The sequence below is a fragment of the Channa argus genome, chromosome 5, assembly GCF_033026475.1.
Source record: "Channa argus isolate prfri chromosome 5, Channa argus male v1.0, whole genome shotgun sequence".
NCBI classification, from domain to species: Eukaryota; Metazoa; Chordata; class Actinopteri; order Anabantiformes; family Channidae; genus Channa; species Channa argus.
The window spans coordinates 13,874,187-13,896,612 of record NC_090201.1 but is presented as its reverse complement, the minus strand read 5'-3'; the positions used below and the strand labels follow the sequence as shown (position 1 = coordinate 13,896,612).

General features: G+C 38.0%; 2 protein-coding genes across 4 annotated transcripts; one reads left to right on the top strand and one right to left on the bottom strand.

Annotated features, from left to right (window-relative positions):
- Nucleotides 1-407: 407 nt before the first annotated feature.
- On the bottom strand, nucleotides 408-10,406 carry LOC137127541 (ras-related protein rab7-like). Of its 2 annotated transcripts, none has more exons than XM_067504646.1 (6): nucleotides 10,036-10,406; nucleotides 6,351-6,414; nucleotides 3,624-3,750; nucleotides 3,286-3,504; nucleotides 1,892-2,020; nucleotides 408-1,749 (listed from the first exon to the last, which is right to left on the bottom strand). In XM_067504646.1, the coding sequence occupies exons 2-6, from the start codon at nucleotides 6,401-6,403 to the stop codon at nucleotides 1,654-1,656; spliced, it is 624 nt and encodes a 207-aa protein (XP_067360747.1). In that variant the 5' UTR covers nucleotides 6,404-6,414; nucleotides 10,036-10,406; the 3' UTR covers nucleotides 408-1,653. The 2 variants fall into 2 exon arrangements, with proteins under 2 accessions (XP_067360747.1, XP_067360748.1); XM_067504647.1 differs by lacking the exon at nucleotides 10,036-10,406 and adding an exon at nucleotides 6,500-6,518.
- On the top strand, nucleotides 9,141-19,044 carry si:ch211-157b11.8 (fibrinogen-like protein 1). Of its 2 annotated transcripts, XM_067504645.1 has the most exons (7): nucleotides 9,141-9,258; nucleotides 13,619-13,856; nucleotides 14,533-14,728; nucleotides 15,080-15,157; nucleotides 15,243-15,355; nucleotides 15,473-15,735; nucleotides 16,207-19,044. In XM_067504645.1, the coding sequence occupies exons 1-7, from the start codon at nucleotides 9,236-9,238 to the stop codon at nucleotides 16,547-16,549; spliced, it is 1,254 nt and encodes a 417-aa protein (XP_067360746.1). In that variant the 5' UTR covers nucleotides 9,141-9,235; the 3' UTR covers nucleotides 16,550-19,044. The 2 variants fall into 2 exon arrangements, with proteins under 2 accessions (XP_067360746.1, XP_067360745.1); XM_067504644.1 differs by lacking the exon at nucleotides 9,141-9,258 and having other exon boundaries at nucleotides 11,040-13,856.
- Nucleotides 19,045-22,426: the final 3,382 nt, after the last annotated feature.

Here is a 22,426-nt window from a genome sequence, read left to right as displayed (position 1 = left end):
TTTATGACAACACAGCTGTTTAAATTGTTCTAGCTGATCTGACATTTAAAATTCCAGGTAGGTGGAGCAATACTATTGCAGTATCCATATTATCAATTTGTGTCTTACAGAGTTTGAACAGTCTTTGCTGAGGTCACCAAATTTGAGTCAAATGTGTAAGCAATGCTTTCCTAACAGCAGATGTAAGGATTTGTCGATTATGCACTCTGTACAGTTATACAGTGAGGAAGGTAAATCAGCCAAATTAAACCTGTCCGTGTTTTTAAACATTGAAACTCAGACTTAAAAAAAAAAAAAGTACTTAAAACAAAAAGTACAAATGGCATTAAAATAATTAGATCTTACACGAAAGCCATCTGAATGCAATAAAATAAAACTGATTCAGAGACATAACTCTAGACGACTGATATATTCAAGATTTTTATTGTTTGATGTCTCAATTTTCTTTGATAACATCATTGGCATTGCAGTAATTTTTCTGGGAGAAGGAGTAATACCAGGGCAAAAGTTGGATCTTTTCTTTACATGGAAAGACAGAATATCCATTTCAGTTCAATCCTTCGACCTTTTGCCATCTATACACCATAATACACAATCTGTTAAAAATATTAAGTACTAGCCAACCTGAGCTACAAAGCAGATAGGGAGGACAGCAATAACAAAGACATGACAGAAGACAGGTGTGTGCTGTGTAATGACGCATACTGTAATTCTATAGCTTTGACAGATGTTTGATGAAGTACATAACACATACAGCAGTAATAGTATCAATCAGTACAAGTAATGTTACATTAAAGGCAAATATTAATATATCAAAGAATTAATCCATGTTTTACACGTCATCAGCTTTTAGTTAATGCCTACTTATGAACATTTCATTTGCAGTGTGGGGGTTTAAACACACACAACCTTGAGGGGAAAAGGCAATATAATCACTGAAGTGTTCAACTAATTCTCAGGGCATATCTGATTTTGAGCCAATTGGTATAATTTTAAGAATACCAAAAGACATGTAGTAGCGGACACTGTCCCAAAACCATTAATCCCTCTATAGCATTACAAGGCATTAACAAAAAAGTGCACCAAAAAAAAATGTTTTTTTCCAGAATGGCTTGAGAAATAACATCAACAAATTAAAAAAAAATTACCTCTTGACCTGTAGGCAACAAAAAGCAACTGAAACAAAAAGAGAGAATAAGATACTTGGGATGCTGATGTAAATCAATGTTGTCTCACATTACAGAGCATCAGCCAGTCCATCAAGAGCTCCTTATTCTCTTTTTGAACATGGCTCCATCTTCCCCGTCTGTGACACAGTCAGACTAAAAGGTGGGCAGGACAGAAGATCATTCACTATTAAGTCAGGAACTGTGAAAGCCAGAAGGGGTATCAGTCTTCTTTCATGTGATCTTTGGGCACTGGATTTGTCAGCGTATTTTATGAAAGTACACTAGTGTATTAATTTGTGTAATCAGTGGGGGGAGAATACATCCATGTGCAATGTACTTTATAAGGTTGTGTCAATGGAATGAAATATGGCGTGAAGGTGGAAGACCAGTAGGGAAGTCTTTTCCCTGGGAGTGAGGTGCAGGTGATGTAACGAGTGACAAGGCGTTTCAGAAAGCCAGGAGAGAAGATGGTCCAAGTTGTCCTTTAGCAGCTGCAGCTTTCAGCTGACGGTTTAGCTCTGTCATTCCTATCCAGTTTTATGGGCTCTGGGAATTCATTATACAACTCCACCTCTGTCTCCTGTGACACATCCAAGAAACAACAAATAACCAATGAAGGAACAAGTGAAACAAAAAATTGGACATTTAACTAATACTTTATTGCACCAAAACATGCTTGGTGCAAAGCTGTGCATCTTTCATTTCAAGCAACTCCAACTCACTTGTTTCAGGGCATTACGTGCAATAGTCTGGAACGCCTGCTCTACATTAATGGCTTCTTTGGCACTGGTCTCAAAGTAGGGTATGTTGTTCTTACTCTGACACCAAGCCTGCGCCCTTTTGGTAGTTACCTGCGGGTATAAAAAGAAAGAAATTGATCAATATGGTGAGTATACTTTGTAATGTGTGCTCAATAAAATAATATTTTTATAATAACAGCAATTTAAAACTAAACATTAATTTTCATATTTTTGTAGCATCATTATAAGTCGTAAACATAAGGTCAACACAGCGTATAATAATGCATGATAGTAAGAGAGCCTAGTTCTAATGTTCTAATCTGTGAGAACCCAGATTTTAGCTGTGTGTCCCACACAGTCTGCACTAGACTGACCCCTGTTGGTGGCTTTTTAGCTGATTCAGCACAGCATATTAATAACACCTGCAAATTTGCAACTTATTTTCAGACATATCTTAACTTAGACGTAGTTAGAAATAGTCCAAGGTCTTCCTCTTATTTCACGCAAGCACAGAATGTGCTTATATGCCATGTCCACAGGCTGTGGTCTTAGGAGTGTGCTGAGGTGCCAATTGTTAGGTAAGCCGATGCAGCAGTTGGTCTTGCTTTTACTCATTTTTCAAATTGGCTTAAGCTTGAATTATACACCAGTGGTTGACCAACATTGGATTCTCAATGGTCGATGCCAATTTGTAGAAAGCTGAAAGGCTATTTCAGGCATAGAACTGCGTAGCTTCAGACCCCCATGCCAACCCCTATGACATTTCACAGACAAGCACCTCTTCAGAAATCAACTACATGTTGCAGCGTTGCACACCAAAACAAGTGTGATTGGTGAAGTCTAACAGAGACACACAAACATAACAGTATAAATTTGTAAAACAATAACCTCTGCATAGATTTAATATAAAATAAAGGGACCATAAATAAATCTTTAGGTGTGTCATGCCCTTAAGGGCTTGAAGCACTGAAATGCATGTCCACAAAGGTTCAATGATGTTCCAACGTAAAACGTGTGCTGTATGGCTGCTAAGTTTGTACACATTAGGTGAGAGAAACAACCCACTACTGACAGCTTTGTAATGTTGTAATGTAAACCAAGGACAAATGTATTGTACTTTGCTTCATTCTTCTAGGAAGTCATCCTGAAGATTTGTTGGCTGTGGCCACACCAAACATTGTAACTAATTTGTTTTTAGCACAGAGTGTGAGCAACATTACCTTTTATTAGCTTTAATATGAAATATGAGTCTTGTGCTAGCCAAGAAGGTGATAAAAATGTACGTTTTTGAAGGCTGACATCTGGACGCTTTGGAATGCAGGATGTGAAAATGGGATTTAAAATGAGTTTAACATGAATTTCCCAGTCACACCAACCTGTCTGTTCTCCAAGTCAATCTTGTTCCCTAGCACCACAAAGGGGAAATTCTCTGGATCTCGAGGACTGGCCTGGATCAGGAACTCATCCCTCCAGCTGTCGAGCGTCTTAAAGGTATTGGGTGCAGTCACATCAAACACCAGCACACAGCAGTCAGCTCCACGGTAGAATGCAACACCCAATGACTGGAACCTCTCCTGACCAGCTGTGTCCCAGATCTAGGCAACCAAAAGAAAAAAAAATGTTTGGTAAACCAGCCTTAGAAAAAAAGCAAACCATTAACACCCCCGCAAAGATCTAGAAAAAAGAAGCTCTAAACAACATTGTACTTTCACACCTGCATTGTAACCAGTCGGTCGTCCACCATCACCTCCTTGGTCAGAAAGTCTGCTCCTATTGTAGCTTTGTACTGGTTACTAAACTTCTTGTTTACATACTGGTTCATGAGGGAGGTCTTTCCAACACTGAGGAAGAAAAAATAAACAGAAAAACACATACTGTAAAGCTGGGAGCTAGTATGGAGTATAAAGTGGTTAAATTACCTATATCCATACAGAGCCGTAATGTAATCAGGACCCCATTTACACTTTGTTCCACTTAAAGCATTTTGAATCGATCGGACAGCAATATGATATCCAAAGGGCCAAACGTAAATTCAACCAAGAAACATTAAAGATCAATGAAAATCTGATTGATTTAAGCTAAAGTTTATATTCAAGTTGATTTACTTCGGTAAGCTCAATGCAGGTCCAAAAAATAAGAGTCCAGTCTAAAAGCCCAGAGGAACCAACCACACAAAAATCACTGGAAAAAAACGGGGTTGTATAGCTGTAAAACTGCATACATACACAAGTATAAAAAAAAAAAATCAAACATTAAATAATTTTTTTTATTGTCAGGATTTGAGCCCTTCTGTGTAGTAAAACTTGGAAAATCTAGAAGAGCTGCATGGTTATATTTGATCCCACATGTATAGAAGCCAACAGGAAGTCCGTTGGCTCAGTCTTCTAAAGGATCAGATGCTCTCACCTAGCTCGGCTAGAGAAAGAGTTAATTACACATGCTGTGTGGGCCAAAATGCAGAAATTATATTTCTCAATATAAATTCAAATGTTAAATTCTGCTGTGTTTTCATTTCAGCACGTGTATTACATTTCAAAATTTGGAATTAAGTGGGTGATAAGATTTTTAAGAGCAACTATTTGCTTCCATGGGTTAGTCTGTGCTGTGGAGACAAAAGGTTTGTCTTATAAATAGTTTATGCAGGTTATCTATGTGTTTGTTTTATAGATAACAGTTAGCTACCTGTGTAAACTAGGTACCTAAACTCTACATTAGTTTTGCTACCTAGACCTAATGTTAATGTTAATACATTTGTTTGCATTGGTCTTGGTTTACTACTTGAAATGGGGTCAGTGTGTAGTGGAAATACACCTGGATTTGTTCTTTAACTTTCAGAAGTGTCAAAACAACAACTACTTAGGTATTATAGTAGTATAAGTACCTGGTTTAGCTAGGTAGTAAACTGTTATCCATAAAGCAACACAAACATACATATAACCTGCATGATGTTTTAATGAGACAAACATTTTGGTTGCCTCCACAGCACAGACTAACTCATCGACACAAATCATTGCTATAACAAGTAGAAATCAGCAGCTTAAAACCAAAATTACCTTATAGAATGGATTCACAACTATCCAAGTGATGTGCATATATAAACACTGGAACAGGCAGTGGGCTGTGTTTGTTCCTCCAGGTAATACAGACTTCACGATATGCTTCCTACATTAGTGATTGTGGCTGACATTAGCAGCCCCACCTCAGTGCAAAAAGTTTGCAAATATGCATCTTTTTGCTACTTTCCTTCCAGTACAACTCAACAGATAAAAAAGTATCCAGGGAAACACAATAAGTAAATCTTTCCCTACAAATACTGTCACTTTAGAAGATATCCACTTGATTTAATAAACTCACACTGCCAATGCCCCCATCACCTCTGGGCAAGTATGACCAGAAGAATGATTACAACTAGTAGGTCCTGTTTTAGTGTCATCTGTGCACCGGACTATTGCTTAAAACAGACAGATTTCGAACCTACAATGCTTCCCCATATAGATTAGAATTGATAGGATTATACTAATACTAAGGCCAATATCGATTCTGCTCTTCAGCCTGATTTTGACGATTGTCTCGTTTTCCTCTTCTGTAAGAAAAATGTCTCTAAGCACCAATGCACCTATTTCATTACCTTTGAGCCCAGGCAATCTACCTTTTCCCAATAACTCCTTTGTTTTACACGTTTACTGCAGTGCAGGCAGAGTTTCACATTGTTTAAATTTTTGCAATCTATAACTGTCTGCAATGTGCAAAAAATATACATAAATGAAACTGATATAAAATATGAATGGATTGGACAATGTGGCACCAGTTGTTAACTGAAACCTTTACTTTCAAATCTGATAATCTAAAGAAAGTAAAGTGACCACGTTACCCTAGTTTGATAGAATAGCAAATTTAGGAAACCACCATCCGTCCTAGATGAAATAAAAATTGTACATAAAACAATAACTGTCTAATCGCTTGATTTCAGTGCAGACACACCGTTACTTGAGCTCATGTACAAAGACAAATGAGAGGAAGATGAAATTTCCATATAACTAAAGGTAATATGACTAGCTTTATTTGTTTTTGTCAACTTCCCTTTGATTAGATTTCTTTAAATAGTCTTTACCTAAGTGTAAAAGTATAAAAATACCCCAGTGATGCACTGAATATTGTATAATACGTAATGAAAAACAGCAGAGCTGCAGTTGTATAGAGCAGCTGGAGACTGCTCTATAGAGCACCAACTCTGCCTGGAGACAGCAAATGGTGTTAGTCCTTCCAAAAAGAAACCAGCACTAACGCTAACTGATTAAAAAATATTATTCTGCAGTCTGCTAAAAACGAAAGTCACACGTTGGCATTTAGTTTTTTCTAACAAAGTATTCTTAAAACATGTGACTAATTACATTCCTATTAGTTGCAGAGTTTGATGTGAAATACAAATACTGTGACTCACCCAGAATCTCCCAGGATGATTACTTTCAGAAGCACTTTCTTCCTGGATGTCATTTTCTCCTTAGCTGCAGAAAGAGGGCAACAATTTTTAAAAGTTCAGTAAATACAGGCAACTTCGAAATTTGTCATTGCAAGCCACAGTCCAATTACCAGTTTTCTATTGCTCAGGGACATAAAACCAACATAACAGTAAACCTTTTTTATCCTGACAAGTCACTCAAAAAACATACGTCTAAAGATTTGTATATAGTCTTGCGTCCCTGGACCAACCAGATTTAACTAACATTTGTTTCAGTCATGTGCTTTCTAAGCTGTTGGGCAAATCACGAGGAACACATCATTCCTTCTCTCTCACACCACAGGAAGTTACCTCAGAGGAATGACTACTCCTCCTTACTACTGGTGCAAACCAAGTGACACATTTTCAGCTGAGAGTGTCACTGAACCCACATGCAAACACCACCTTGGGCGGATCTCTTAACACTATTACTAAACATAACACAGGACAACAAACATCATCTGCATTTTCATTAGTATTTTCAACATGGGCCAGGGGACGCTGCATGAGAAAAAAAAAAAAAAAGTTATTTACCATCAAACAGGTAGGCGAAAAAATATACTGTCCACATGTAGCTAAAGTGATACATTTGGACACCATTAAAAATGCAGTTTTCCCAAGATATAATATGACATCATAAAAATACTGCACTAAATCAGATCATTCCTAGGCAAGTAAAAAAAAGCACCTATGTATCTGTTATCTGTCAAATGATATCAATGTACAAATAGGCCAAGAAGACTAATATAAACCTTGATTTTACAAGAGGCTACTTTATCTTTGTTCACACAATTATCTGTGCCAAGGCACAACCTGAGCTACTGACAAGAAGAAAAACTTGTAGCCTTTTGTGCAGAGTCCTCTCAATACTGACTATTTTGAAGATTTGAAGACTTAAGGCAAGGCACAAATAATTACTGTGCATTAAATTTTTAACAGTGAAGCACAATAACCTGTTAGACAGCTTAAAAGAAATCATAACCACTTACCATCAGCTCATCATGAATGACAGCTTAGATCATGTACAAAGTACTAGACATTTCAGTCTGCCACCCCAAAAAGCTTTTTGATAAAATGTCATAATACAACAGAATTCCTGTTGCATTCAGTTGTTTGATATGTAGTGTATATTTAAACTGAATAACAAATAAACAAAATTCCATGACTAAGGTGATAAAACACAATTACTGGAAAGTACACCTGCATTCCTCCTAAAAGGAAAGAGCACAGCACTCAGTGACTGCATGTGAAGCATAGTTTAGCTGACAGAACGATGAGCAACTGCACATCACTGCTGTCTAGGTATGATCAGACTGCAGTCACATGAATATAGAAGACACAGCTCACATATTTAACTTTGACAAGCAGCAGTGGTTTAGACATTGATCCCTAAATACCAACAATGGTCTCTGTGAGGATGTTTGATATGAAATTTTGTAGAAGTCCCTCACCAATTTGACAGCCTGATCTTATGCAGCAATAAAACTATATAGCAGTGTAACTACTACTGGTATCAGCATAGATTAATTTGGTGTGTTTTGGCTGATATGTTAACCGCTGCTTTGTGTTAACAAAAAGTGCTGGTGGTTTGGTCAATTTCTTGCTGTTTGCAACAGCTTATATAATTGTGAAAATGTTTATTGCATCACTTACCTTTAGAATATTCACTTCCCACATACTACTGCAGAGTACCAGCATTAAAATGCTTTTCAGCTGCTGAGAAGCAATAATTTATTGATTATCATAGTTCTAATAGTTTTATGTAAAATTGTGGCTTAAAAATATATTTTCATACAAAGGAAACAACTATCATGAAAAGTCGCTTCAAATTATTTAGTGAAGTTTATAAATAAAATAAATGACAATGATAAAAATTTAAAGTCATCTTAACCCACACCAGCTTACATGTTTTTTTTATTATTCCACTGATCAGTATACTATATATCTATGAACATTATTTACATCATGAAGTAATGAAAACTGGAAAAAATTTGTATTATGCCAATATAAGGAATGTGACTCTAACTCTTCATTAAGTTATATTGGGAAATGTTTCCCACCATTGCATTTGGATTTCACAGATCATCTATGATATGTACTGAGAGAAACAAACAAACAAACAAAACTATATATAGATTTGGAGGTTGAGTTCAGAGGTTTCTCAATGCTTGATCCACATCCAGACTTTTTGTGTTTCCCAAATAACAACTTCTCATCTGATAAACTGATACTCCCTAGGACCAAGTGTATCAAAAAAAAAAAAAAAAAGTCAAGTAAGTACACCAGTAAGTTGAAAATAATACTTTTACTAATATTGTAAAACAAAGATTATTTCCTTTTACAGTTACACATCTAGTAGTATTTGTGCTGCTGTAAGCTTGTTATTGTATTTAACAACTCTGTAAAATGAGAAGACACGTTTTTTGGACAAAAAAGGTTGCTTTCCATGTGCTTTCCAAATATGTGATTTCAGCAGTAGAAACAGGAAAGTACACTCTGTATGTAAAATGAGACTGAGCAGTGTATTTTACAGACTGTGTAAACATTTTCAGGCATATTAATCAGGACAAGCTGGCACAGACATAAACTGTACTTTAAATCTATCTCCCAAGAATCTATCAATTTATGCAAACTCATGGTACAGAAGTAAATCTCCAAGTAGAACTGATCCAGACTTTTATTTATTTTTTGTCCTTTCGGCTTTTCCCGTGAGTACAGGGTCGCCACAGCGGATCATTGTTCGCATGTTGATTTGGCACAGTTTTTACACCGGATGCCCTTCCTGACGCAATTTCTACCGGGCTCGGACCAGCACTGCACAGCCTGGGATGCTACCAGGCAGGTCTTTAAGGTGAGCCATACATTTTTAGCGACTTTTACCACTATCATTGTTGCAAATATTAATCATTCAAAACTAAATCACAGAACAGGAAGAGATCTGTCTCTGAATACTATTTAAAAAGTGTGACTTTTAAAAACGAAGAAGCAAATGAACATGGGAAAAAGATGCCAACGTCTGACAACATATGAATTTAAATATTAAGAAACACAAGGCATTTATGTCTGAATGCCAGTAAACACAACGACGTGTATGCGCGTGGCATGTGAGTCACAACCGAAACAAAAACATTTTCGCAAAGTAGAGCACAGGATAAGCCAGTGTGCCTAGCAACACTGCGACACAGCAAACGCTGCTGACAGGAGAGAGGAGACGTGTAAAAGTTTGTGAGCATGAATAAAACAAATCACCAAGACACATCATTGAATTAAACACCTGGGAATATTCAGCTAGTTTTAGGTAAAATACGTATACCCCACACCCCTCCTCGCTATGTGCATCAATACAAAACGAAAATTAAAGCAAAAGAGAACTCGATATCAACACATTTGATAGTGCGACGGGGGTATGTTTTATTGACGCTTTCTTCGTTTGCCCGGTTCTCCTTCCTCGTTGGAGGCGATCCAGATGAGCCACAGGCCGGCCTTGTTATTGCCAACCAGCTTCTCGAAAAACATTGCTCCACCATTTGCTGTTACAGCGTAAGCGTTAATAGGACAGTGAGCCCAAGATGAGCTCAAACAGCATTATCGTATATATATTAACAGACTGTTATCTTCTCAGACTTACTTTGAACTTGAAGCACAGAGGAGCGGAGTCTTCTTGACGTGTCAGATCTGGCTGCGAGCTAACTAGCTGTTATTGTCCAGGACAGCTAGCGTTAGTGGTTAACTAGGCGTTACGTTAGCTACCTAGCTCGCTGGCACACAACTGGTTAGATAGCGTTAATTTGGCAGTGTCTCGTTTCAATTGAAACTTCTTAGAAAAATATGTTAACCTTTGCGTAAATATTAACAAAACGGTGTCTAAATTGATGAGCCAGATTAACTATAACTGGTGTGTAAATTTGGTACTTTGCTTGAAGGATTGCCTGCCAGTGAGCTATCTGCAGTGTACTACCCTCAGCTTCTCTTTTCCCCCTTTCACTTCCTCCCACAAACCAACGACTGCGTCCATACGTCAGACGCAGCCAACTAATAACACCAGCCCATTTGTGACGTGTTTATTTCAGATTTGCCACAGATTTGAGACACAATCAGCTTTGCTTTTGGAGAACTTTACAGATTGTAACAAAGACATTCTATTACAAAGAAAATCTGATGTCTAATCTAATCCAAGGCATATATCCTCTTTTCTTTTTCTTGTTCTTTGGGACGCTTTGAATCATTTATCACGATCCTTATCAGCATATAAGTGTTTGGTCCGTTAATAGAGTAGTAATAGTAGTGCTACTGGAATAGTTTTCATATTGGTTTCATGTTGGGCCCTTGTCTGATGTGTCTTACTCTCGCTTCTTGCGTTGTCATGACCCTTGCGAGCTTCTGGCTGAAAGACGTTTAAGGACTTTTGAAATTGTTTCTAGTTTCTAAGAATTGAAAGTACAGAAGTCACGATGTCATGTCACATGACCAACCAGTATCTGTATTGGTCATCTGTTTCTGCTGTGCATAGTTAGCTGTAAATGTTGATAATATTGATGATTAGGGGGGCCTTGTGGATCATGCGGACAATGATCCGACCGAGGGGGGGTGGGCTGGTTAATTTATGATGAGTTTTTAGCGACTTGCAAAGCCCTATTTGCACATAAAACTTACATTTTTTTTCTTTTTTCTTTTTTTTATTGTATTTATTTATCATTATATTCTTTTATCCAGTATTAACTTATATTTGTTTTCTATGTTGGTTTACATTTACCATAAGTTATATATACTGCCTTTTCTCCACCTTATCTGAATTGAGTTATCACATATTAATCCTTCCATTGTGCCCTAGATGTAATGCTGTTATGGCTTCATGTTTGTAAATTGTTCTGCATAAAATAAATAAATAAATAAAAAACCCGGATAAAATGGGAGGGTTGCGACAGGAAGGGCGTAAAACTGTGGAACTTTGTGCATTCATTATTTTCAGTATGTTTTTTTAAAATACTTTTTTAGGAAAAACTTGACTTTTTATTTCTCTACATTGATTGAACAAGTGTAGCTACTAGTTACGTTTTAGATAAAGATCAGGCATCGGGTTCTGCTGGATGATTCTGTGCTGTCAAACATATTTTGATTCTGGGGCAGGAAATTACTGTGACACTGTGACACGACAGCTGAACCTGCAAAGACAGCTAAACCTGATGTCTGATCTTTATCTGAAACTAGTACACTGGTTGAAACTTGTTAAGTAAATATAATGGAGTAAAAAGTATAACATTTTACTGTGGATTAAAATGATAAAACAGCACATACTGGAAATAAACAAAGTTCCACAGTAGCCATCAATCAGTATGTTCGGCAAGAAGTACTAGTTGGTTGGTCATGTGACCTTTGGACCTTTGCCTTAACGTTTACCCTTTTAAAACCTTGTCACCAAAGGACATTAAACATTTTAGTGAAGGTCCATCGTGACTGAACTGCTGACAAAAAGGCTGATGATCCACCACTAGAGGACAGTGTCCGCTTATAATTATATAAGCTTACAAATTATGTACCACCTGCTCTGGCCTTCCCAGACACAACTCTTTACGTTATGCTCGACATTCATAGAGCGACATAGCATTCTGTGATGTTGATAGAAGGTGAAAAGATCCAATAGGTGGATTATCTGCTTCTGTGAAACTTGAAGGACTGCTGGCTGTTCCTGAAACATCCTAGAATGACATTGAAAAGAAAGAAATATATAAATAGACTAATATGAGATCTGATATGACATCTTATTCTTTTAAAGATAGTTCTGGTAAGACACAGAAAGTTAATTAGTTTCTGCCTGTTACTGCTGATCCAAGTTCGTCAGGTAACAATATCTTAATTTGGCACACTATTCCAGAAATGTACGGAATTGTACCAATTGCTTATAATTATCACATATTTTATATCTTGTTGTTTTATCATGGTGTGCATGATATTGATTGTGTTTTATATCTTCATTGTATGATTACATATGAAACATGATTAAATGTTATGGTTTTATATTTTAAGGTTTTATGGTTAACATTGATCTCAGATTCATTTAGTTCTACTCTGTGGTCATGTGTATGTGGATCTATATGTGTTCCCTAATTAGTGGGAGTATGCCTCTGCAGAGCCCTGATGACTGAGATGACTCTGGTGTTTAAGGAGGAATTCCTGCACCTATTGATTGTAGAGTCTTTATGGCTTCTTTGGAACTCAGTTTATAAACAAACACTGCGGTACAAAAGGATGTGAATGAGAAAATGGTACACAGAAGCGAAGGAGCTACATATACACAAAGAATCTGCTGCATTTTCACCTCTATAAATGTTGTTACATACTATACAATCTGCAGATCAATGTGGATATTGAAAGTGTGTGCAGAACGTGTACAGAGACATAGAAAACCCTTCCCTATTATTAAAACACAGGAGGTATAGTCACTGGGGCAGGCAAACGCTTCACAGCTTAAGTATTAACTTAAGTAAGAGTAGCTTTACCACAGGTTAGAAATACTATGTTACAAACAGCACCGTATTCAAAAGAAAGAGTAGAACAGCATTAACTCAAAAAGCTTTTATAAATCTGTTATAATTGGATAGAAATTATTGAAGCATTACTTTAATGTGATAATCAATCAATCATTCAAGTACCAGTAAAGCAAAACATTTAATTACAAAGTAGGAATACCTTAAAATTGGAAGCTACTTAAATACAGTACTTACGTAAATGTACTTAGTTATTTTCTGCTACTATGCATGTGTCTGTGTTTGGTTGTGTGTGGGTGTAAGACAGAGAATGATATGAGATTAGCAGATGGACAGGTTGCGCAGACTATGTGAGCATGTGTGTGAGTGTGTGTGTGTTTAAGGGGGTGGGTCTGTGTGAGGGCAATCTCACTGCTATAGGGAGCAGGAGAAAGAGCAGGACGCGGCATGAGGTGAACAAGGAAAAAAGAAGAAGAAATTGAAAGAAGAACACACAGTAGCAAACAAGACAGATGAAAAAAAATCCAAACAAACAGGACAGCTCAGCAAGCAATTCTACCTGTAGAAGCATTTATTGAGTTTTAAAGATAAGTGAAGTCAAACTTTGTAGATAAGGACAAACGACTTACAGCTCAGAGAAAGGAGGCTGGACCACTACTTAAGAGTTTAAACAAAGTTAAGGACAAGCTTGTATTTTCCTATGATTTACAATTTTGGTTCTCTCAGTATGCTTCCTTTGCTGTCTCTGTATCTGGGAGTGGTACTGTTCGCAGATGTATCCCTTGCCTGCCCTCACCCACCGTGCAGGGACAGTCTGGTGGCTGCACCCATCCCGCTTGGGACGGGAGCTGGAGTTGGTTCTGGGGCCTGTGAAGGTCACAGTGGGACAACAGTATGCAGAATGGGGGTTTCACTTCCTGCCATCTCAGACACTCCTCTGAGGATGGAGCACAGGAATGATAAGGTAAGTGACATGACTCACAGCTCGCATGCAATACTATTCATGAGGATAATACAACTTTAAACAAGTTATTTTTCCGACACATAAAAAGGGAGCAGTTCTAAAACACTGTTTGACAAGTTGAAGCAGAGCTAACCATTCACATACACAATAAAACTGTCCAGTCTCCTATCCAACACAGGGACAGTTGGCACACTAAACTTGGCACAACATAACAGCCAATACAGCATAACAGTCAGCAATCAAACAAGGGATAAAATTAGGTCTACTTTAAAAATGTTCTCATCATATGGTTGTGCTGAGCTCATGCAGCAACAGGTGTTGACTAATATGGCTGATGTAAGTGTAAGAGACAGGTTGAGAGTGACACAAAATATGCCACAGAGCTGTAAGGTTTTCATTTGCCTTGTTTATTGATGAGACGTCAGACGTCCGAAATAAATAATGCATGATTATGGAGAGCAACATAAACACTGTCATTGCTTAAAAAATGGCACAGTTTCACTCGGTCACATCAGTAACATTTTACTAGATGAATTTAAAATGTTATGAGAATGTTGTGAGAAATGTTTGTGAAATGTGTGTTTCTTGCTGTTGTTGTTTAGACAGTGATTGATTGCTTACTTTCCGTCTAACACAATATCTTGTCAAAAAGAACCTATGTGCATTGTCTTTGCAGACTGGCGGTGTCAGAGAACGTCTTGTTCGGCTGCAGCACTGTATGCGCTCTCTCCAGGAAACAGGGGGCTCCTGGAGTCAAGGGGGTCAGGAGAGCAACCCTCTAGGGGCCATTCTGTCACTGATGGCAGCTGTGCTGACAGAGTGTGACCTCCACTGTCACAGCCAGGCCCTTGGGGCGATGGCCAAACGACTGGGTGAGTAGTACACATTTATATCCTCTGCTCTGCAACACTCAGACACACACACACAAATGCCAGCATAGTCACTCCCCCACACATAGTAAACAGAACCTCAATGGAGCCTGCTAAGCGTCGGTCATAGGTGAGTGCATAGGAATTTAACTGTGAGCTCCATAGGATGAGAAAAACTTTGTATATGCACACACAGACACACATACTATATAACCCATGATGTGTAGAAGCTTTAAAAGCTTATCACATAATCTGGAACCTCTCTGTGCAGTAAAAAACAAAGCTTCTATTTTCAGACCCTGACAACAGTGTGATCTGTCAATGATAACTTAATCTTTTTTTCTGGACTGACAGAGCTTGCAGCAGTGGGACGAGAAGGGGAAAAAGACCTGCTGCTTTTCCTGAAGAGCATCACGCAATACCCACCCACAGGTAAGGGTATTAGGAGGGATCAAATGATGCAGTGTTTTTAAATAAGAAGTTGAAAAAAAAAAAAGGTAATGTGTGTGGTTGTCAGTTGCCCCTTTGGAGAGGTTCCATCCTCAGGACTGTGCAGAGATTTTCAGACTTGGAATCAAAGAGAATGGCATCTACACTATCCAGCCTGACATGCAGAGACCAGCACTGGAGGTATCTCAGATTCACCAAATACATAAAACACACAGACAGACCCCCATATTATTCATTCTTTTAGAGATGTTTATGCTATCTAGGCATTATGATGTCATAGTATTTGTTTTTATTCAGGCTAAATGTGACATGGAGACAGCCGGTGGTGGGTGGACGGTGATTCAGAATCGACAGGATGGTTCACTGGACTTCAACAGAACATGGCAGGAATACCGGGAAGGGTTTGGCAGTCCACAGGGAGAGCACTGGCTGGGGAATGCAGCGCTGTATGCTCTTACCTTCACTGGCCAACACCAACTTCGTATCGAACTGGAAGACTGGCACCAACAGAGACGCTACGCTATCTACAACAACTTCAAAGTAGCCTCAGAGGCTCAGAGGTAAAGACACATTTTCTGCAGTAGCTAGGTGGGTGGAATTAAGTTTAGGCCCCTGAAACATTCACTAAATGACTAAAATGCAACAATCAAATTTCTTGAAGAAAGTGATGGCAACACAAGCAAATGTAATGTTCCTAAACTTAGATAGGTTCACAGGAATGTGTGAAATCACATATTTCTGACTGTATGCTATCAAATTTAAAAACAGAAGTGCCATGAAGTGGACAGATACTGACTTTTGAAGATTTTAACATCAATTTAGTAAATAACAACTGCATCTAGGAACCTAAAGGAGAAAAATAATTTTTTTAAAACATTACACAGACACATTGTTCTGTTCAATCTTGGTTTTATACTAGAGAGGTCAGAGGATTTATTGGTATGTGTAGCCACTTGGTTTCCCCGTGGACACATAAAGAGTCACAAACAACATTTACAAATGTGTCATATGTGGTTTCTATCATTCTCCAGGTATCGCCTGATGGCACGGGAGTACTCTGGTGATGCAGGTAATGCCTTGAGTTACAGCAAACGTTACAACCACGATGGCAGACCATTCACCACTGCGGACCGAGATCATGACCGCTATGCAACTGGAAACTGTGGTCAGTACTACGGTGCAGGCTGGTGGTTTGATGCCTGCCTGGCAGCTAACCTGAATGGACGATACTACAGAGGGCGCTATAGTGGAGTGACTAACGGTATATACTGGGGGACATGGTACATCCTGACAGATGGACGGACTGGAGAACGCTATTCATTCAAGAGAGTGGAGATGAAGACAAGACCAAGGGACTTTGTTGGGACATCCTAGATTATCATGGAATTTCTCAATGGAAAATATTCTGCATTGCAACTAACTGTATTAATCATTTCAGTCATAGATGAAAAACAAGTTTGCTTTTTAAGTAACTGTATAGACACCACTCTATTCATCACAGATCACAGTTACATAGACATGGCAGCTGGTAGCTAAAATCAATAGTACATTATGCTTTTCTTCTTCATGAGCCTTCTTGTTTTTATACTGTGACTCCATAACAGTGAATCATAAACATTTATACAGAAAATACTAGTTACATAAGTGACTGACAAATTTACACATCGAAGCATGTGGTATTTAGGTAAATACTAGGATGTATGCCAAGGATTATATATCATAATTGTTTACATATGAAGGATGATTTTAGTGTACACTGAAAGTCATTTAAAGTTTTTTAGACTTGGAAACAAAAGTTCATATGGTTCCTTGTAAACGTTTAATAATTAGTTCAATGCCAGTTTGAGTTTTGTACATGGGGAAAAAACTCAACTCAGCTAGTCAGTCATATGGTCAAATGGTCAGTCAAAAACATATATTCATATATTATTCACTTATTATTTTACATTTTATAGAAAGTCAGATCTCCTTGCTGACAAGAAGAATTTCATTTTGTGCAGAAATCAGTAGAAAGACAACTGTGTCTGTGGGTGGGGATAAAATTGAACACTAACCTTAATCATGATGATAAGCTCAACATGGTTATCATGAAGAATTTCTAAACTCAAACAATGCATGATGGGAAGTCTGCTAGTTTTGTTCAGTAAAACTTCATTTACTGAGTTGAGTAAACTCATTCAATTTATCATTTCAAGTTGATCTGACCTAAAATTAACAATATTTTGCATATTTAGATTAAGTTACCTAGAGAATGGTTATTAGTTCCACACATTTCCTGTAGGAGGGTTTACCATGGAATGAAACATGCCAATACAACATGAGAAAGATGAAATTTAAATCTAACTTTTAGTATCAGTCATCATGCATGGGTTAACTCTCTGAAAGTAATTCTGCGCTGCTACCTGCTTAAGCATTGTGACCCATTAAAACTCGAACTGACTGCAACAACTCACATTTATTTGAAGTCAGGTGATGTCTTGAGAGAAAACGTCTAGGAAAGTCAAAAGTCATCAAGTCCTTGCACAGAGAGGTGCTAACAATTGGGTGTTACACAGTTTCTCAAGTTCAAACTGCCTTGCTATGTCATGTCATGTGGCATAGAGCTCATAGGTTTTTAAAAATACAAATTCTGTCTCCAATTCTGTTGTTATTATAGAGTCTAACCCAAAGCTAATGGCTTGTCAGTAAACAGAGAGAAACCCTGTTTTCGAGAAGTCATTCTTCTCCCCTCGTCTTGCTCATGCAAGCCTGACACACTGATTGCTGAGCATTGGGAGGTTTATCCTATCGTCATACTCCAACTCCAAAACCGACCTCTGGCCAATACTATGAGGTCAAATACACACACAAACACACGTACACACACACACACACACACACACACACACACACACACACACACACAGAAACATACCCTCAGCTTCACCTGCTTTTTCTAGTTGGCGTCAGACAGACGGCTCTGTCTCTGGTTATACGCACAAAGGCTTTTTGGGAGTTTAGAATTGGTGTGTGAGCAAGCAAGAGCATATGTGTTTGTATGTGTGTGCATGTGTGTGTGAGTGTGTGTGTGTTTGTGTAAATGGCTGCACTTATTTTAGCAGTGTTCACGATGAGCTGTCAGGCTTTCCAACAAAGCTGAGTGTCTAAAAATTAACCAGTTAAGAGGCCGACAGCCTGAGGGGGCTCAAGAAACTCTGATCTGTAAACAGAGAAAATATGGGCAATTTCCTGACCACATACGCATAAACCACCTATATACACAATAATATAGTACCTTTATTAATGTGCACACGCACAAGAGACTTTCAGGAGATTGGGAGATGTGTGATGTGCTTGACTTCATTAAAATAAGTGCACATTAGACATAAAATGGCTTCTACTAAAGACATTTTGATCATGCCGCTGTAATTATTGTTATGCAACCATCACAAGCCCCTTCTGTCATTTTCTCTGTCTTACACCCCCCCCCCCCCCCCCCTCCCACACACACACACACAGACACACACAGCAGGTAGATAATAAGTAATCAAAATCAATCACCCATATAGGACATTAACATATCAGCTTTCACTCTGATTTTGCGTGTGTGCACTTGCATGTGTGTTTTGTTGTGCTACCACAGAAAACTGTTGGTGAAAAACTCCAGGTTCTGCCCCCTGGTGGGACCCTTTCATATCAGAGTAACTGAGAAAAGCTTTATTTTAGCTGTAACTGCTAATATAAGCACTGTATTAATTTAGACAATTTAGGCATATATCCTGTTATATCCTGGTTTATATAGTTTTACAAAGATTTTTAAAATGTGCTCTTTAATAAAACCTTAGACGAAGCTTAATAACTAAAAACACATACTCGATGTTACCACTGATTAAAAAAGAATGTAATTTGTATTGCCACGTTCTATTCATCTTCATTGTCTTTCCTATATATACATTCTCATTTAAAAAATTTTGAAATCTTTTTCAAATTTTGCACATAATTCACGCCACGGTTACTTTAAAAATCAATCAGTTCTCCTGGCCTCTTCTTCTCTCCTCTCCTCCTCTCTTGATCCATCAGTCTTGTTGACAAGGGAGGAACAGTGGCCCAGGGTTGTGTCACCACAGTATCCTGGCACAGTGTCTGGAGTGGGGTGATAGAGGCTGTGCTGCTGGGTGTGAGGGGTACCGGCAGGCTCTGCTGCCCCAGGGCCGGAAGCCCAGCCTGGGCAGCGGTTAGCTAGCACATCTCTCTGAGAAGCACTGCACCAATCTGAGGGAAGTTCCCCTCTGACCTGTGGTATTTATTTCTGTGTTTCAGAAAAACATAATCAGATTCAGAACGGAAGCCTGCCTAATCTTGACTCTTCTTATATATCATGGCATCACCCTGGACGCCCCCAGATATGATAGATGTCTTATCTGGGAGTGTCATTTGATACACAAGTTGATTTCAATATCTTCAATGACCACAGAAAGATACAAGATATCATAAACAAAAATTCGATCCCCACATAGCCATAGTAATAAGTTTAGTTTTGTTTATTTAGTCAAATGATCTATTTTTTAAACAATATCCATTCATCTATCCATGCAACTAATAATGATCAGCTTCCCCTCTAGCTAGTAGCTCTAGCTATTAGTATTATTCTGCGGACAATAACATAGTTAAAGGGAGAGTAAGGCTTTACTATACACATCCCTATATTACTTTAGCAAAACTTAATATCTACAGATTAGATATATGTTAACCAAATGCATGTCGAAAATTAGCAATTATTTATGCAGGCATTCTAAATGGGGCACCAGTTTGAGCTGTAGAACACTGCTGTTTAAAACCCAGCAGCTGTCATTTGAATGCTTGTAGTAAAATTACACTGTAAACATAAGTCAGTTTATCTGAATAACAGCAGAGGGCAATATAGTTTAGCAAAGTGAAAATCTGGAAAATAATTTTTCTCTGGCTTGAACTGACACATGAAGTCACATGAAAAACACATCAATCAAAAGGCACAATGTGTTTTCTCTCAGTAATTCTGGGGTTTCAGTATATTTTCCATCAAGTAACATTGCAGAGACATTGCAAACGTGTGAGCTTTGACTAACAACATATAAAAATCTCAACTTCTAACCCATAAATTGGATTGCAGTGCATGTTTTCCAACCCTAGGGACATTGCAATTGAGACTGGAGGTCAAAGGACAGTAAGAGCAGTTTGGGAAATGTACACTCTTCTTACAATATTTCAAAACAGTTTTCCTATGGGATATTAGGAAAATATACTTCAAATACAAGAGCAGTGCGTCAGCAGTAGAAACTATCATTTAACTATGATAGTGTGAACATTGCGTGAGGAGGTGAAGAAGTTGGTGCCTTGCAGTGAAAGAAACATTTCATTCTTTAACCTGCTCTCTGGGTGATAAGGGTGTGCATGGAGGATGTTAAGGGTGAGGAGGGGAGGCAGGCTCAGGGGGAGGAAGCAGGAGCGGGTGAGGTTTAAAAGGTGTGTGACTACAACAGGCCGTTAGAGGATCCCCTCCCTGACCACAGGGCCATTGAGAGACAGTGTGTGCCTGCTTTTATTACTGGTCCCTCAGAAAACCAGAGAAAGGCAGCGTTCCGTTTGAAACCGGAATTCAACAGAACAAGTGTATCCTGATGTGGTGAGGTGCTGGGGTGAGGAGGGTAGAGGAGGGAGGGGAGGGAGGGAAGACACAGAGGGTGCCATGTGGCAGGCCTCACTCCATCCCTTGTCATTTCTAAATCTGCACAAAAAAGTTGAGGTGTGAAGCTTTTGGAGGGAGTGGGAGGAAGCACTAGAAGCTGCTCTGTGTATGTAATTTTGTAACACATTCTAATTATTAAAACTTTTATTTGATTAAAACACAACATTTGCAGTGTGTTTCGGTTGTTTGTGTGATGCTGATACATTAATTTGTTGATTTGGATGTAAAGACCCAATCAAACATCCATGTGTCATTGCAGAAATTATGATGAAAATTATGATTACTATAATGTTCTGTGCATTGGTAGAAAAGAAAATAATCAGGTCATAGTGATGCATAACTCCTCTGTGAGGGTTGTGTAAGACAGCAAAACAGACACAGGTAACAAAAAAGGCCATGTTTCAGTGTCTATACAATAGACCAGTCCCACAGCATTTCCTATTTCCAAAAAATAATTAAATGCTGTAAAGATTCAAAATACGTTTTTTAAATCTACAATACATCTTATTGGAGAACATTAAGCACAAACTAGTTTTGACGAAAGCTTTTTGCACTTCTGATGTTTTGGGTATTTGTTCTTTCCAAAAGTATCATAAAAATAAATAAGACCATATCTTTACTATCATTATTAACAGGTAACAGGTGTGTCAGTGTAGTTAAAACTAACTAAAACTAAACTAATTAAAATTTACTGGGGTCATATCTTTTAAAGGCTACCACTTTACTGACATACAATAGACTAACAAAAGGAACTAAGGGGAAAACTGTGAGAGCTGAGCTGCCACATCAGCAGGTTTTGCCATCTTAAGGTAGCAGGTAATTTGTTAATTACACAATTTTCATATTTTTGTTACAAGCACAGAAATGATTTACTGAGCACTTAATTGATTTATGAGCTCAAAGACTGTATGCAGCTTTTTTGCAATGTTGTTGCTGTGATAAACCTATAGTGATTTATGACAAAACCCTGCTGTTCCCTTCAGCTCTATAAACTTTAGATTTTATACTTATGTTGTCTTTACCAGCTTTTTTTATTTTTTGGTTCTCTGGCCAAAATTTCACTGTTTTGGTTCCCTCTCAAAGCTCTCATCATTATTTTCAGTCAAAACAGACAGCTGTTGTCAGCAATGAAGCTCTAAAAATGTATTTTCTCTTGAACTTCCAACATAGGACACTTAAAGTAATAACAACGTGGCTGTGTCACCTCAGTTTTTGGTTTCTTTGTGGACATTATGTGTTGTACCTTCCATGTTTATATATACCAATGCATTTTCTGCATTGAAGAGACAGGAATTCATGTTTGTGATAATAAAAACAGATTAAAACCTTCATGCCCAAAACAGAATCTGGTGATAAAGCTTCACTCCAGTTTCTCTCTGTAATTTTCTTTTATATCAGAGTCTCTGGTTTTGACTGTTTCCATTATATTCCAACACACTATCACTCTGATATGAGAGAAAGAAGAAGGAAAAGAGGAAGAGTAATGAGACTGAGAATGCTGATCGGGCAGATCAGCTATTTTTCAAATCAAAGGATTATCTAATCTG